The sequence below is a fragment of the Bombus pyrosoma genome, linkage group LG12, assembly GCF_014825855.1.
Source record: "Bombus pyrosoma isolate SC7728 linkage group LG12, ASM1482585v1, whole genome shotgun sequence".
NCBI classification, from domain to species: domain Eukaryota; kingdom Metazoa; phylum Arthropoda; class Insecta; order Hymenoptera; family Apidae; genus Bombus; species Bombus pyrosoma.
Genome location: NC_057781.1, coordinates 1,489,069 through 1,503,170, shown reverse-complemented (window position 1 = coordinate 1,503,170; position 14,102 = coordinate 1,489,069). Strand labels below are relative to the sequence as shown.

The 14,102-nt window shown below is 41.7% G+C and overlaps 1 protein-coding gene across 8 annotated transcripts in view; it reads right to left on the bottom strand.

Annotated features, from left to right (window-relative positions):
• LOC122573799 (serine/arginine repetitive matrix protein 2) overlaps positions 1 to 14,102 on the bottom strand; it is a 131,137-nt gene that overhangs the window by 78,076 nt on the left and 38,959 nt on the right. For all 8 annotated transcript variants that reach the window (XM_043740655.1, XM_043740654.1, XM_043740656.1 and 5 more), the window contains 6 exons: positions 12,612 to 12,786; positions 11,297 to 11,570; positions 8,579 to 8,868; positions 5,040 to 5,286; positions 3,240 to 4,665; positions 1,818 to 3,018 (listed from right to left, as the gene is read on the bottom strand). In XM_043740655.1, coding sequence (XP_043596590.1) covers positions 1,818 to 3,018; positions 3,240 to 4,665; positions 5,040 to 5,286; positions 8,579 to 8,868; positions 11,297 to 11,570; positions 12,612 to 12,786 — 3,613 coding nt within the window. The remainder of the gene's footprint in view (positions 1 to 1,817; positions 3,019 to 3,239; positions 4,666 to 5,039; positions 5,287 to 8,578; positions 8,869 to 11,296; positions 11,571 to 12,611; positions 12,787 to 14,102) is intronic.

Genomic DNA, 14,102 nt, shown 5'->3' with positions numbered 1-14,102 from the left:
TTCGTTCTCCATACACGTTCATTTATTTCGCTGGTTTTTTTCCCTCTATGTGTATTTCGTTTTTCTCGCCGTATTGATTTCCGCTGCCTGATCAATTTTCTTACGCACAACCGAATTCGGTTAACTGTTCAACTACACTTTAAGAAATCGAACGTAGCTCGAGAGAAGCTTTGTATCATTTCGTAAAACATCGTTTTTATTTTTACAAATAAACTAGGGCCTCGTTTAGAACGAATTATTTGTTAACATTTGGTCCCGCGTTTCTGGCCGCGTTTGGTACAAACCAGAATCACGCACGACTAGTGCTGTAATGTTTCTTTGTGCGTTGGTTCGGATGCACTCGTGGACTCTGCGTGGGCTAATGCGTGGGCGATCTTAAGCGAGATCGGGCCCAGTTGAACGAACGTGCGGTTACGTCGCATTACACTTGGCGCGTTTCTACGGTCGTTGTGCTTGAGGGCTCCTCTCGAGTTCTCTCTGTGTGCCATAAGCGGAGAAGCATTTAGGCGAGAGCACGCGACAAATGTCGCACCTTTGTCGAACTATAAATCGTCCCATAGATCGGTATACGATCGTTTGAATGGCACTCGTGCCAGTTTGAACGACGTTTTAGTGCTACGATATTTTTAACGACAAATAGGTGCGCCATAAACTTGGTAGCCATTTTTAATTTTGCATGAAAAGGAACCGCGTTCGCGGCGAATGGAAAAGTTACGGATTAAGTTTATTGCCGCTGTAAATTACAAATGTAATTACGTGCTATGGATATGACCCCGATCTCGTTAAATTATGTCAGTCCACCGATATCGTTATATTGTTATGCGGATATACATCGGCGCATCAATATTCTTGTGTCGTTGCATCGATATTCTAATATCGTTATATTGCAGTGCGGCTATTCTTATATGTAGTTAAATATTTTATGATCCCGATTGTAATTTTTAATTTCGCTCGGAGATATGTGTCCTGGATAAACGAACAAATCTGTGATTGAAGCTTATGATAAATGTTCTGGATAATCGAATCATCTTACTTTATTCATTTATCGCTCTTATGGCAAACGTGTACAATTTGGTCAGACAGGTTGATCAAAATATTAATGACACTAAGAAATTGACAAACATACGCGTGGATTTACTTGGAGAATAGACTATCTATTGGGGAAGGAGCATCTGCCGCAAATAATTTGTATGCAACTGTACTGATAATAACTTTAGGTCACTGAGGACTATCAGTTGAAGGTAGCTAGTACAACTAGGGACGAAGTAATCGAACTTCTCGAAAATTTGATTGCATTAACTAACGTTGATAGCGCGTGTACCAACGTTGAACGAATTACAACGACTGTCTTACGTATCGTGAAAGTTACGAAAAATATGCACATGTTTGCGTAGTCTTCGATAAAAATAGGAACATATTTACTCTGTATGTATACGCGGGACACGTGCAATTGCTTTCATTAAATCTTGTTTTCCAACACGATCACAAAATAGATAGCTTATCGATCGACCGGCGGGATGTATAGGAAACGAGATTATGAACGGAATGAAATAATTTTTAAAACTTGTACAACTGCCGAGAGATTCATTCGAAGCACACGTAATGCAGTACCAGATAGCATTTAATGAAAGCCAATTAAAAGAGCGGTTGAACGTCTAAACGACCGAGATATGCGGTAGAGTAAACTGGAAGTTAAGCCGGTACTTCCGTTTATTTCCCGTGTTCCAACATGTATGATTCTCATCGTATCGAGAATATATCATACATTTCTACGTAGGAATCTTTAATCATACTTGGAGCATCATTGAATAACTTACCCATTATGCGTCAGAAAGGACTTTGGCAAGGAAAGAGACCGCTGATGAGGATCCAAGGAGACGTCCCCTGACAGAGAATCCTCCCCTCTCGTTGGAGCACTTCCAGGCCTGGACAGCATTCCATCTTTCGGCGGTTCTATTAGCGTCTTCAGAGAACCAATCACCGCATCTTCCATTGGAGTAGACGCCCCGGAACTTTTTGCGTTCCTCGGACTTTTCGTCACCGTTCGATCGGATGTGGTGACCCAAATGTCACTACTAGAAGACGACGATGTAGTCGATGAGGATGCGACTTGACCACTCGGCGATCTATTCACAAAACTCTTCCCTTGAACCGGCGACACTTTTCTATCTTTACTTTCACAACCTTCGAAGCTGCCAGTGAATTCAGGTTTCTGATAGTATCGATGATATTCCCTCTTTTCTACGCTCGACCCGTTCCCATTGGATCCTTCGAGAGGCGACCATCGATTCGACTGCTTCAACACGCTTTTGGGTTGCCTTTCTTGATATTTCGACGCGTTGCTGTTGTTCTGTTCCCGGTTAGCTCGATTCTTTCGAGAAGTTTCGCGATCACGGAACTCCCGATCGTCCATTCGCTCTAACGATGCTGGGGATGAGCTGGCGCTTCCTCTATTCGCGTGGTTTCCCGTGTCCGTGGGGAGTCTTTGATGAGCCGGGTAGCTCTGAGATAGCTTCATAAATACCGGTGCCTGGTTAGGGGAGTATAGAGTATCTCTCTGTGAGCAATGTGGCCAGAAATCGCATGTACTGCTGTTGCAGCGTAGTTTCGTGTCGGGACTGATGCAGAAGTCGTGGTTCGAAGACGAGGGATTTGCATTCGGTGTCGTTGCACCTCTCTGAAGCGTCTTCGGCCGTCTGGATTGTTGTTGTTGTTGTTGTTGTTGCTGTTGTTGCTGTTGTTGCTGTTGCGATTGCTGCGGCTGCTGTGACTGCTGTTGTATACACATGCCGCTTGATTTCGAAGATTGCTGTTGCTTAGACGAGATAAAATAAACGTCGTAAGTGTTGGGATTGTTTCTTTGTCTTTGTTCTTGGCTGTCTTCACGGCGCTCGAAGCGACACGAGAGAAGACTTCTAGCCACTGCGCGACTCCTCGTACCGTAAAGGAACTCGGTTACTGCCTCGGTCTCGCGAAGAAGTTCCTCGTTTAACGCGTTCTCGGTTGACTGCGCTTTTCCTAGGAAACATGCACAAATACACTACAATATACTATAGTAATAAATAGACAAAGTACAGGAGTGTAAAGAAGGTTCGAGCACTTGAATACTTATAAGATATTCGAACAATGAAATTTCGACAAAATACGATGCTCAACTCATATATGAAATTCGCAAAAAGAAAAAAAAAAGAAAAGGAAAACTGCTGCAACGAATGAAACTAGTCAACGAATATACGCACTATTTTGGAGAGCATGACGTTTTCTTTCGTTGCCTCGATCGGTGGAAATTTTCACGACGACTCTGTGGCTCTCGTTAGATTCTCTGGAATGCTCCCTACTCGGTGCGGCGGTGCTGGGGGACCTCTTCTCGGGTAATTGAAGACTTCTGGATCTTCTTACCCGCGACTGATGGGAATCTGGGGACGCTTGCGTCGTTCTGGCACTCTGATGTTGTCTAGAAGCATTGTTACGCCTAAAAGGATTGGGTGTCGGAGATCTGCCTTGTCTCTCCGCGCTGCTTGACGACGACGAGGAGGAGGAAGGCGAATTGAACGATAACTTGCCGGATTCCGAGGATCCGGGTGATCTTCTTAATCCCTGTTGACTTCTGTGGTGACGGCTCTGTCTATTCGGTGAAATCCTTTCCCCATTAGCGCGGATGGACTCTGTGGATGAATTCAGCGCTATTATCGAAGAAGAAACGAGGCTTAGATTCAAAGAGGAGCTAGGATTGTCGTCCTCGTCGTCGCCGTCGTCGTATCCCTCCACCGAAGAATCCGTGTTCTCGGCCAATCTGGGCATCGTCGATCTCGTTACGCAACTGTCCAGACTTCTGAAACCTACTGACGACGAAGATGAGCTCGAGGACTCTAGGTAACGTTGGACGAACTGCGATCTTCTCGAAGAGGACTGATCTTCCAATGATTTAGCTTGCGCCATTCGATATTGTTGTTGCTGTTGTTGTTGTTGACTGTTACTGTTTTGCCTTCTAGATCTGGACGGTGTGTTCGATGACTTCCGGGAAGATGGTGGCAAGGAACTCCAATTCACTTGATGCGGAGGTGAAGGCGGAGGACTGATGATGTCACTGTCCACTATAGCATTGGATCGTGGTAGGAACGGCGGCTTGCCATAATTGTTACGCCCGGAAGAATGCTTCGAGGAGGTCTTTTTGCCGATCACATCTTGAAAGGCAGGCGGAGGTGAGATTATCGGCGTAATCGACGGCGGGGAATAAGATTCGGGGATGCTGTGAGGAGATGTGCAGGTGCTGCTCACTACGGATTCAAAGTCTTGACCATGCAGAGCTAGATAGTCCGGTCTCTGGGTATCCAATCGTAGAAATTCTTCAGGACATTTCCCTGGTTCGCTGTTGCAATGATAGTCAGCCAATTTAACCGTGGCTCGTCTCGGCAACGGCAGAGTACCTGTGGTTGCCGTTACCAAGCTACTCTCATAGTTTATCCGTCGATTCTCGTCCAGAGACCTTTGTTGTACTTGCACCCAACCCGATCGACCTAAATAGACACCGTCCACCTCTCTGTCGCACCATCGCACCGGTGACAATTCCCTGCTGCAATCTCCACTGATGAAAAGTTCGCCCGAGGTGCCGCTGTTACCCGACAGGAACGAATTCGAGGATTCTCGTCGACGAGAACCCGTCACCTGTCCGTAAATTCATCGATAGAAACAGATGTCTTCCAGACATTTTGACAGCGCGTCCAAACTTTTTCAACGTTCTCTAACAGAATATCAAACTCTTTCCTCTCTCTTTTCTTTAAAGTCTATCTTTCAAAGGGTTATAACGATTATTGCTATCGAAGTTCTCGATCGTTAGGAAACGAGCGCGTACAACGAAAACTAAAATATTTCGAAATTTAAATAAAAGGAACGAGAAAGATTGTAAAAGTTTCGAGCACGGAATTTTACGGCTTGGAGAGCGATAGTTCGCGATACTATATCGAGTTACGAATTGCACGATATTCCGAAAGAAATACGGTACGATAAAACGATTTTTATTTTTCAAACGTTTTACTCGCCTGTCCGTGGCTGTCCTGTCGATGCTGCTTCAGGCTGGAAGTCGACGATGCCGATGCCGTTGTGTCGTGGCGCTTCAAGGATGGTATCGAAGTACCACGCGTGTATGAGCCCCGTGCATTTCCACTTGATTTTCCTTTGCCGCCAGTTTGACTTTTATTGCTACCGACGCTATATGATGAGCCTTGAGATCCAACTTCCCAAGGATCGGATGTGCTGCGTAAATGCAGGATCGACACGGTTTGTCCTCTGTAAATAAAATATTAAATCAAACTTTTCATGCTGATAATAAACATATTATCTGATCGTGTCTTTTCTGATTGTACGTATATATGAAAGAAGCATGCATTCTTCGAGCATTCAATTCGAAAAATTGATAGGAAGCGTATAACGAATGAGATACATTTATTATTCACGAATATTTGAAGTTGACTCTCCAGGAAACTACCCTTACAGATAGGCCCAAATACATACGTATAATATATACATATGTATATTTTAAAGTTTGTATTGGCGGAACTCGATTTGAGAAGGTTGTTGCACCGTGCATTTGCTCCCTTCCTCGAACCCGGATACAATCTGCTCGTATAAATATTCATCGAGACTACGCGGCTGGCGATATAGATATCGCGAGATAGAAGAGGAGCAAATAAAAATGTCACAAGGGGAAAGAACGAAAGGAAACGGGGCCGTTGCATTCATCTTGCTTCGAAATGTCTACAAAGGCGGGATTGTTTCCTACCGCCACCGATACTGATAGCACCATGATACCGTCGCGAAATGTATATGGCAAAAGCTGGTAACGTACGAGCCGCGGTAAAACGGATCCGTCGGCGTTTTGCGTCCCAACGAGAATAATCCTACTCGTCGCGTTTCACGAGACACGAAAACGCTTCCAGTTTAACTGTGATTAAATGTACAAGGGTTTCTTTCTGTTTTCTTTATGCGTTGCGTGCCGGTACGCGTATAGCCTGCTAACATAGCGATAAAACGTGATAAGAGAGTAAAAGTAACTCGATTTAAAATAGAGTAATGGAAATTCGCATTCCCAACCAGATTAACCAGAACACTTTCGCGTATACGAGAATATCAATTTCTAGGATCGAACAATGTTTCGATGTTACGCGAACAACCGGTGCCACGCTTTAAACGTTTCGTAAAACGCGAGTGGATGGAATGTAAATTTCGTTGCGCCCAAGTATACATATGTAGGTCGTTGGAATAAAATTTTCAAAACGAAATCCGTTATTTCTCTGGCTGGCAAGTTAATTTCAGGATGTCAATGTGACAGTATCCGGTGCTTCGATAATTCACAAATGTTCCTACCGTTTATCATTAATGAATCTCGGTAAATGTAGTCAGCAGTGCGAGGAAAGACGACAACGACGGCAGGAATAATCCTCCGCCGTAATGATTCATGAAAGAAGAAACAGCTAGAGAAATGGAATCGTCGGCGAGCTTCGAACCGCAACATAAATGGTTAAAGCGCAAGAATAAATGACATTCTAATCTTCCAAATGACTCGATTCATTTTTTAGATTGAACGACGTAGAATTGGTCGCGTACCAATTTATTAGCGAAGTTACAAAATGTATAATTCAATTGTAAAACGTTTCGATGATAACTGATATCCATCGATTTTTCCGTAAATATGATCGTTATAATTAATATGCTGCGCGATTTTTAAGCCTAAAACAGGTTACCGTAGTTCAAAATATATATATAGAACTACTTTATTCTCGTTAACAGCTATGCGACTATTTGTAGCGAGATGCAGATAGACGAATTTATATTACATGGGCTAAGTATGACGTTATTTCTGAATGACCTTATCAGAAGATATATGTGAATGTCCTGGATTAATTATATTTACCTCATAACTGACATCATTTGCAGGGTCTTTCCCTGGCTTTCACACTTGGATTAGGACTACTCTCGCGTGATAAATTAATATACCAAATATAACTGTGTCGTCGAGGATCGATGCAGCGTCATCTCGCGATCACATTAACATTTACATCGATCGACGAGATATTGATAAAACTATCACACATCTTATGGATTAAACTTCACTGGTATTAAAATCACAGCACAGATTTAATATTTTAAGATGATTACTTTCCCCGAAAGAAAACGAAATCGTAAAACGGAGAGTGATATTTAACGCGAGAAAACTTTAAGAAACAAACGCACGTTTCGAGAAAGTAAGCGAGCTTGCTTTTCCGCGATCCCATTAAACTCCGTAAAAATGATCCGAGACAACTAATTAACCGTATAGGGCTTTGGAAAGAGCTCTAGGATCGCTCCCTCTGTCATTCAACCCGTTGAATTTTGTATTCCCGTGTGTAAACAAGTTGAACTCCGCGGGGTAGTTCCGAGGACAGAGTGAGCTGTGTAGGAAGCGGTTGCCTCGTTTCATTGAGCTTCATGAAACTTACATCGCGTATAACCACCAAGTCAAAGACTACAAGAAGTAAACAGAAGAAAGGAAAGAGAGAAAGAGAGAGAAAGAGTGAGAGAGAAACAGAGAAAGAGAGAGAAAGAGTGAGAGAGAACCAGAGAAAGAGAGAGAGAGAGAGAGCGAATAAACGTAAACTCCAACCATGATCGAATTAATTTTCTTTTTATTAAATCGACGTATCGACGATGCTTGTCGCCTCGGTATTAATCTCGTGACGAAACGACCTTTCTCACGTTATTCGCCAAAACTAATGTCGTTAATTATATTATCCCCTTCTGCTACTATTCGCCTAGCCCGACGTGTCCTTTTTTGGCCTGGCCATGTCACACCGACGAATAAAGCACTCGACGAACGGGACAATGAACTCCCTGGCCCACGTAAAAAATTAACACGTTCTATGTCGTGTGGTTCTTTCAGTGACCCACAGTATTACTGAAGAAATTATTATCGTGCCGGTCGTGATATTCATCAGACTCGATTATCAATCGAGATTATCAGGAATTCTCTTGAACTTACATTTTTCGGATATTCTTTCATTGAACGGTATCGTGACGTATTAATCTAGAGATTAACTGATTCACCTTATTTCCTCTTCCTTATAAAAAGATAAGAACCCTCTAATAATAAACGAGAGCGATTATTTGTCCGATAATTTGTACGTAACAAGCATTATTTCGAATGAAACTATCAACACGTATAGAGTTGACAAGAATCAACAACAATTACAAGCAACATCACCTGTGCAATCACGTACTACGATACATATACCAACACGCAACGTTGAAGAAGTGAAAGTGAAATGCAAAGTAATTGGAAATCGTGAATCGCGAATAACGATCGTTAAAATCGAGTTATATTCCTCTCCCATCTGCCCACTCCTTCCATGAACGAAAAAAGAAGAAATAGGAAAGACTGTTGGAAATATTCTTTTTACATCGAAGGAGCACCACAAACACGAAATATGTGGATGAGGAGAACGGAGGTAACGAGGGATAGAGGGAGGAAAAAGAAAAAGAATAAAATGAAGCGAAAAATATATGAATGGAGAGAAAAGAAGCACACAGAGAACACACGCGTTACCTGTCGCCGCGGGAGCCAGTGGCCGTGTTTGAGATGTCGGTAGAATTCGCGGCTGAACTGACTCTACGAGGCGGCAAGGCTGGAGCAGGGGCCTGACTCGAGGACGAGGTCGAAACGGGCCCTATGACGCCTACGTTGCCCCCACGTACTCCGTCCTCGACCGAATGTTGCCTGGAGGATTGCGAGCTCTGCAACAGCCAACGACGTCCGGCGCTCCTCGTCACCACCGTGGCTCCGCTCGACCCTGTTGCTTGATGAGACACCGTCCCTCCGCTGTCCAGTGACGTGCTCTGCGATCAGAAATTCGAAATCAGTTCGTTCGATCATTGTCGCGGTACAAACTCGGGAGGGGGTTACTTTCAATTTTTCAGTAGTTTCGTAGATATGGCAATGAAATATTATAAAAAAATGTAGTTACGGAGATAAAAATTAAGCGTTGACTTGAGTATTCCAGACGAAGAAGAGATGGAATATTCCGTCGCAAAGTTTCAGTCGTAGAGTTTTGGGAATGTTCTTTGGCATTTTGTGAGATGTTTGGTAAGACTAGGTTAATATTTGGAAAATTGAAAGATTAATATAATACATGATTTAGATTGTGGACCTTGAATACTTTCTATCCCTATGATTCGTATTCTGATGAGTTTAAAGACGTATGGGTAAAATAAATAGCAATTGTCAAATGCTATTAAACGCTACTTAAGAGTAAGCAGCGTTCAATAGTATTTTCTATTTCAGTATTTCATATTTCATGGACGTAGGGCACATTTAGCACAAGACACCGTAAACGATGTTCCCTTAATGCGGCCACTTGGATGCGGTTAGAATAAATAGGAACGTATTTGACTTCTTTTCTTTAGCTTTTGCAATTATTCCTTCGACGGGGAAGCTAATCGATTCAGTATAGGCCGTCGCTCGGAGGTTTCTCATTGGTCTCGTCTATTCACTGTCTTCTTTTTATCTCTTTTTTTCAATTCGTTTTGTCCGTATCTTTCGATGAACGACAAGCTATAGTATCCCCGGTCGATAGAGAATTCACATTTTTCGACAGGGGAATTGGGTATTCGATAATCGCTTCGAAGAAATCGCCATAGAATTTCTTAAGATTTCGTGGAATATCGAGAAGAGAAGGTTTATCGTCCATCTTTATGCAGCTTCGTTAATCGCATTGGTGCCTCCCTGTCGCATTATTCAAATTCCATCCACCGAACATGGCTAGTTTCGTGACTGATGCTTTTAACAAGAAGAACGTTAATTTTTTATTACAATAAGACTATACATAATTCTTCTCCTTTTACAACTAATTCATTTATTTCATATGATATACTTGTTATACGTTTCGTAGCTTCACAGTAGTTCTTTATCTAATTCCATAATTATCATGTTTTATCTACTTAAAAAGAAAAAAAGTTAAACGTTATTACTCCGCTTTATTACACGCATTTTACAAAGAACATTTTTCCCATTTTACTACCTCTGTTACCTCTAAATGTTACAACTTAACCTTTTGTTTCCTGTGACATCTACGAATCTTGATAAATAGAAGGATCATGAAACCATTTCAGAGAATTTACCACAAAAAAGGCTTCTGAGTAAATAGAAGGGTCATAAAACAATTTTATAAGCTTCACCATAAAATAAAATTGGTGTTAGTACGATTCCTTTTATTCAGCCGAGTTTCTAACATTAAAAGGAAAAATGGTGAATATCTTTGGACGCGGTCGATATGTCGGCTTGAAAGTCATACGCATGTTTGTCGAGATTGCATAAAGGAATTGTGGAAGTTGTAGTGACGAGCGGCGGTGCGTCGCAACACGGGATGAACTGTAGTTTATAAACTCACGGTTACGCGCAACATAGGTTGCCGCTGTTTCTACTTCCAAATACGGACGAGGTGCGAGAGACTGGCTACGCAACTCCTTCGATGAAAGTATTTTTATTTTCGTTGTGTATTACGCTGAAGAAACCCGTCTTCGCTTGGCGATCCACCGAGAATCGAGAGGGGACGAAGCGAACCGGTGAATCTATCGCTTGGAAACGCTGTGTCGATCAGATTCTCGCCAATTAATCGTGGCTCATCCTTTCCCTATTTCATCGCCAGCGATCGGAATTGGTGCCGTTGATAAGAAATACGAGGAAATCGACGTCACCGCGGTGTATTTTATCGCGCGCACGCGTTGGATTTCTTTCGACAATTTCGGTTGTTTACCTAACGTGGAAAATTGAAACGACCGCGCGTCTCGAAAGAGGATAGAAATGGACTGGAATATCTAGGTCGAGTCGATAATTTAACCGCTGTGAAACTGAATTTATCGTATTTCTACGACGAAACTTTGTCTTGTCTGAGTCTTTGTATCTTTGGAATTCGATGCATTCGATCGGTTCCAATCAAAAAGCTCAACAAACTTCCTAATAAGCGCGAATTATGATTAACCTATTTGAAAGCGGTAACGCACTGGCTGTATCGTGAAAAGGAAACCGTGTTGCTATCATCAAACAACATTGGAAATACAATTGGAGAAATAAGTTGGCCCAGAGGGAGTATGCAACAAATAAAAAGAGTATACGTGAAGCAGAGAACGTCGTGAAAAATTAAAAAGTAATATTGGTTTCGAGAGAACCTCGAAACATCGGTTCTCGCGTATGTATCGTCTCATAGTTACAGGTCTCAAATGGATTAATTTTTTATGGAGAACAGAATTAACAATTAAAAACACTTACGTTTAAGTGATTTTTCCTGGATGTGACGGAAGAATCCTGCGAGGAGCCCCTAGAGTAATGCCTGGAGAACACTTCCGCGAGTCTGGACCTTCCCGAATTAGTTGCGTTCGACTTGGATTTGTTCGGCGGGGATTCATCGCCGGTTTTAGCTAAATTCGGGTTGCTGCTCTTACGCTCTGGGAAAACTAAATGCTCGATGTTTGGCGTGTATCCAGGATCGCTTCTGACGATATCCTGGAGGGTGACGCGGCCACCAGCGCTCGGTCCACCATTGCTGAAACAGTCCGAAAAACCGTTTCCCCTTTCCGCCAATTTTCGCGTCGCGATATCATCATGTTCATGTACATCTCGTTTATTTGCAAGTCAAAAGATCAGGTACTCGTTTGACCCGATAAGAATGTGAATCGTAGAATGTTAATATTTATAGAGGCTACGAAGCTTGCTATTCTCCCGCAGGAAAAGTCTTGTCTCAGGGATGTTGAGATTTTTTTCGCGTGAAAGGAATTTTGTCAAGGGACGTGGAGAAAGGGTGGGCACGAACGTGAAAGAGTAGAAACAACGTGGAGGGAACAAAGGAGAGGGAGAAACAAAAAAGGGGCAGAAGGCGGATCAGTGAAATGCACGATGAATGCAATGTCGCGCACGTCGACACGCGTAATGTCGGCTTAAAAGGGTTAATTATGCAAGCCCACTGAAAGCCGCGGATAGTTTACTTTTCTCTGATATTTTTGTTTGAGATTTCTACTTTTGCTCATCATAATACGTCAAAAACGATTAAAAAGGAACAGAAAAAGGGGGAGGAGTAGAAAGAGTAGGAAGGAAACGGTCGGATGGTAATAAAAATGTCGGCAGCAGACCAGTCTGGGATCTATTGCGAATATATGAACGAGGCGAGGAAAAATATTCGATACCTAGAAAATGTTTCTTTCTACGGTCGGTACTGTTATACATTCTTTTATCTTCTAATGTGTTCGGTTCAAAAAGAGGATCAGGAAATATCAAAGACAAAAATATAATGGTCTGATATAAAAAAGATAATTTTCGATTTCTAACCAGATGTCACAGCTATGTGTTGACTTTTAAAATAAATTCCTCGATTATCTGTACTTCTATATTCTAATCTTCGATTAGGGTCAAATTAACTTTGTCACCGTCGTTGCGCGATTCAGTCTTCGCTAGTAGTTAGCTAAGCATAAAAAATTGGTACATTCACAGTTTGTTCTTTGGCTTTTGGGTACAGGTGGACGCAATGTTAATACATTGGGCGTGCGTGCAGTATACACCTATTATCATAACTACAGTTTTGCGAGCTGACCTGGGTCCAAAACCGTGTGACTGTCTTTGGCCTCGTCTTTTCCCACTGCCACGGCCAGGCTTGATGTTTGTCACCTCCGCTAATTGCAGCAAGCGATTGCGATGCTGCCGCAACAGCGGGTCCTCCCTACGATTCATTTTAGCCGGTGCAAGTGGAATCCTGTTGTTCCAGCATCCTGCAATCAGTACAAAGAAGGTTCCTACAATATTCCACTCGAAAAAATCTGACGCTTGAAAATACATCCTGCTAACGGTACACAGTATAGAACTCTCGCATGATTGTCGCAACAGTTTATGGGAAGCACGAAAATTCACTGAATCGTCGGATAGAGAGGGCGTAGCAGGAACCAAAGGGCTGAAACAACGCATTAATCTGCTTTGATATCGTTGATCCGATGGAGGATAAATTCCGTTGTCAAATGTCTCTATTTTTCTATCTCCCGTGACGTCGAAATACAGTTAATCTCGAATTTACGTAACTTTCTTTTTTAAGATTCGTATACCACGCTAAATCTGTACCTGAGAGCCAAAGTTCTTCGTAAATCCTTTTTTACGTTATTTTTCAAACCAGCAAAAAAACAACGATGTTTATATGCTTCTTGTATATAAATGTGTGAAATTCGTACAATACGTTCAGGAAGAATACTGCAAATACTTGCATATGCGAAGAACGTAAATTGTTTCTTCATTGTCATAAAAAATTAAATATATTATTAAAATAAACATTACGTATGCTTGTATACGTTGCATCAATATGTTGAAATATCGCTCTTCGATTTTTGCTTTCCGATGAAACAACTGACTACAGTTGTAAAAGTTCATTATTAACTTGATTTAGGTCAAAGCATACGGAATAATCAAGTGATCACAATAGCGAGTTGGTATTAAGCGCAGAAAATAATTTTCAATAAAGAACAATTACTAAAACATTGTCTTTCTATAATGTTTACCCTGCAAAGACACTGGATCGCAATTATTGTTCTGTAAATTCTTCTCTTGGAGCTCGTGTCGGATCAGGAAAAGAATTTACTACTGACACTGCGCCCGCCATACTTTTATACCTCTTTGAAGCAGAACTAGTGAAAAAAGTCTTGGCAAATAGGACCGAAAATGTGCTTTTTTCTTCCTCTGCTACACTGCTGAAAACTTGCGGCATCGTTTCATCCCTGTATCGTTTCTTTAAACGTCCCTTTTTGTCCTTTCAATTGAAACGGTTTTACATTGAATACAAAGAGCCATGAATCTTTTATTTTTATTTATAAGCTTCCCTGAACATTCTATTCCACAAAACCATCGGTTAATTAATTTATTTACGCGTGCACTTAAATTAAAAATTACTGCCAGTTTTTTTAAACGACAAATTTCCACAAAACGCTATAACTGATTGTTATTATTGGCGTCAATTAATTAAAAAGAAAGGAATTTAAAAACCCATACACTTTTTCTTCTTAATTGAAGAACATTTAATGTTGCTTTTTAATATTAAAAAACT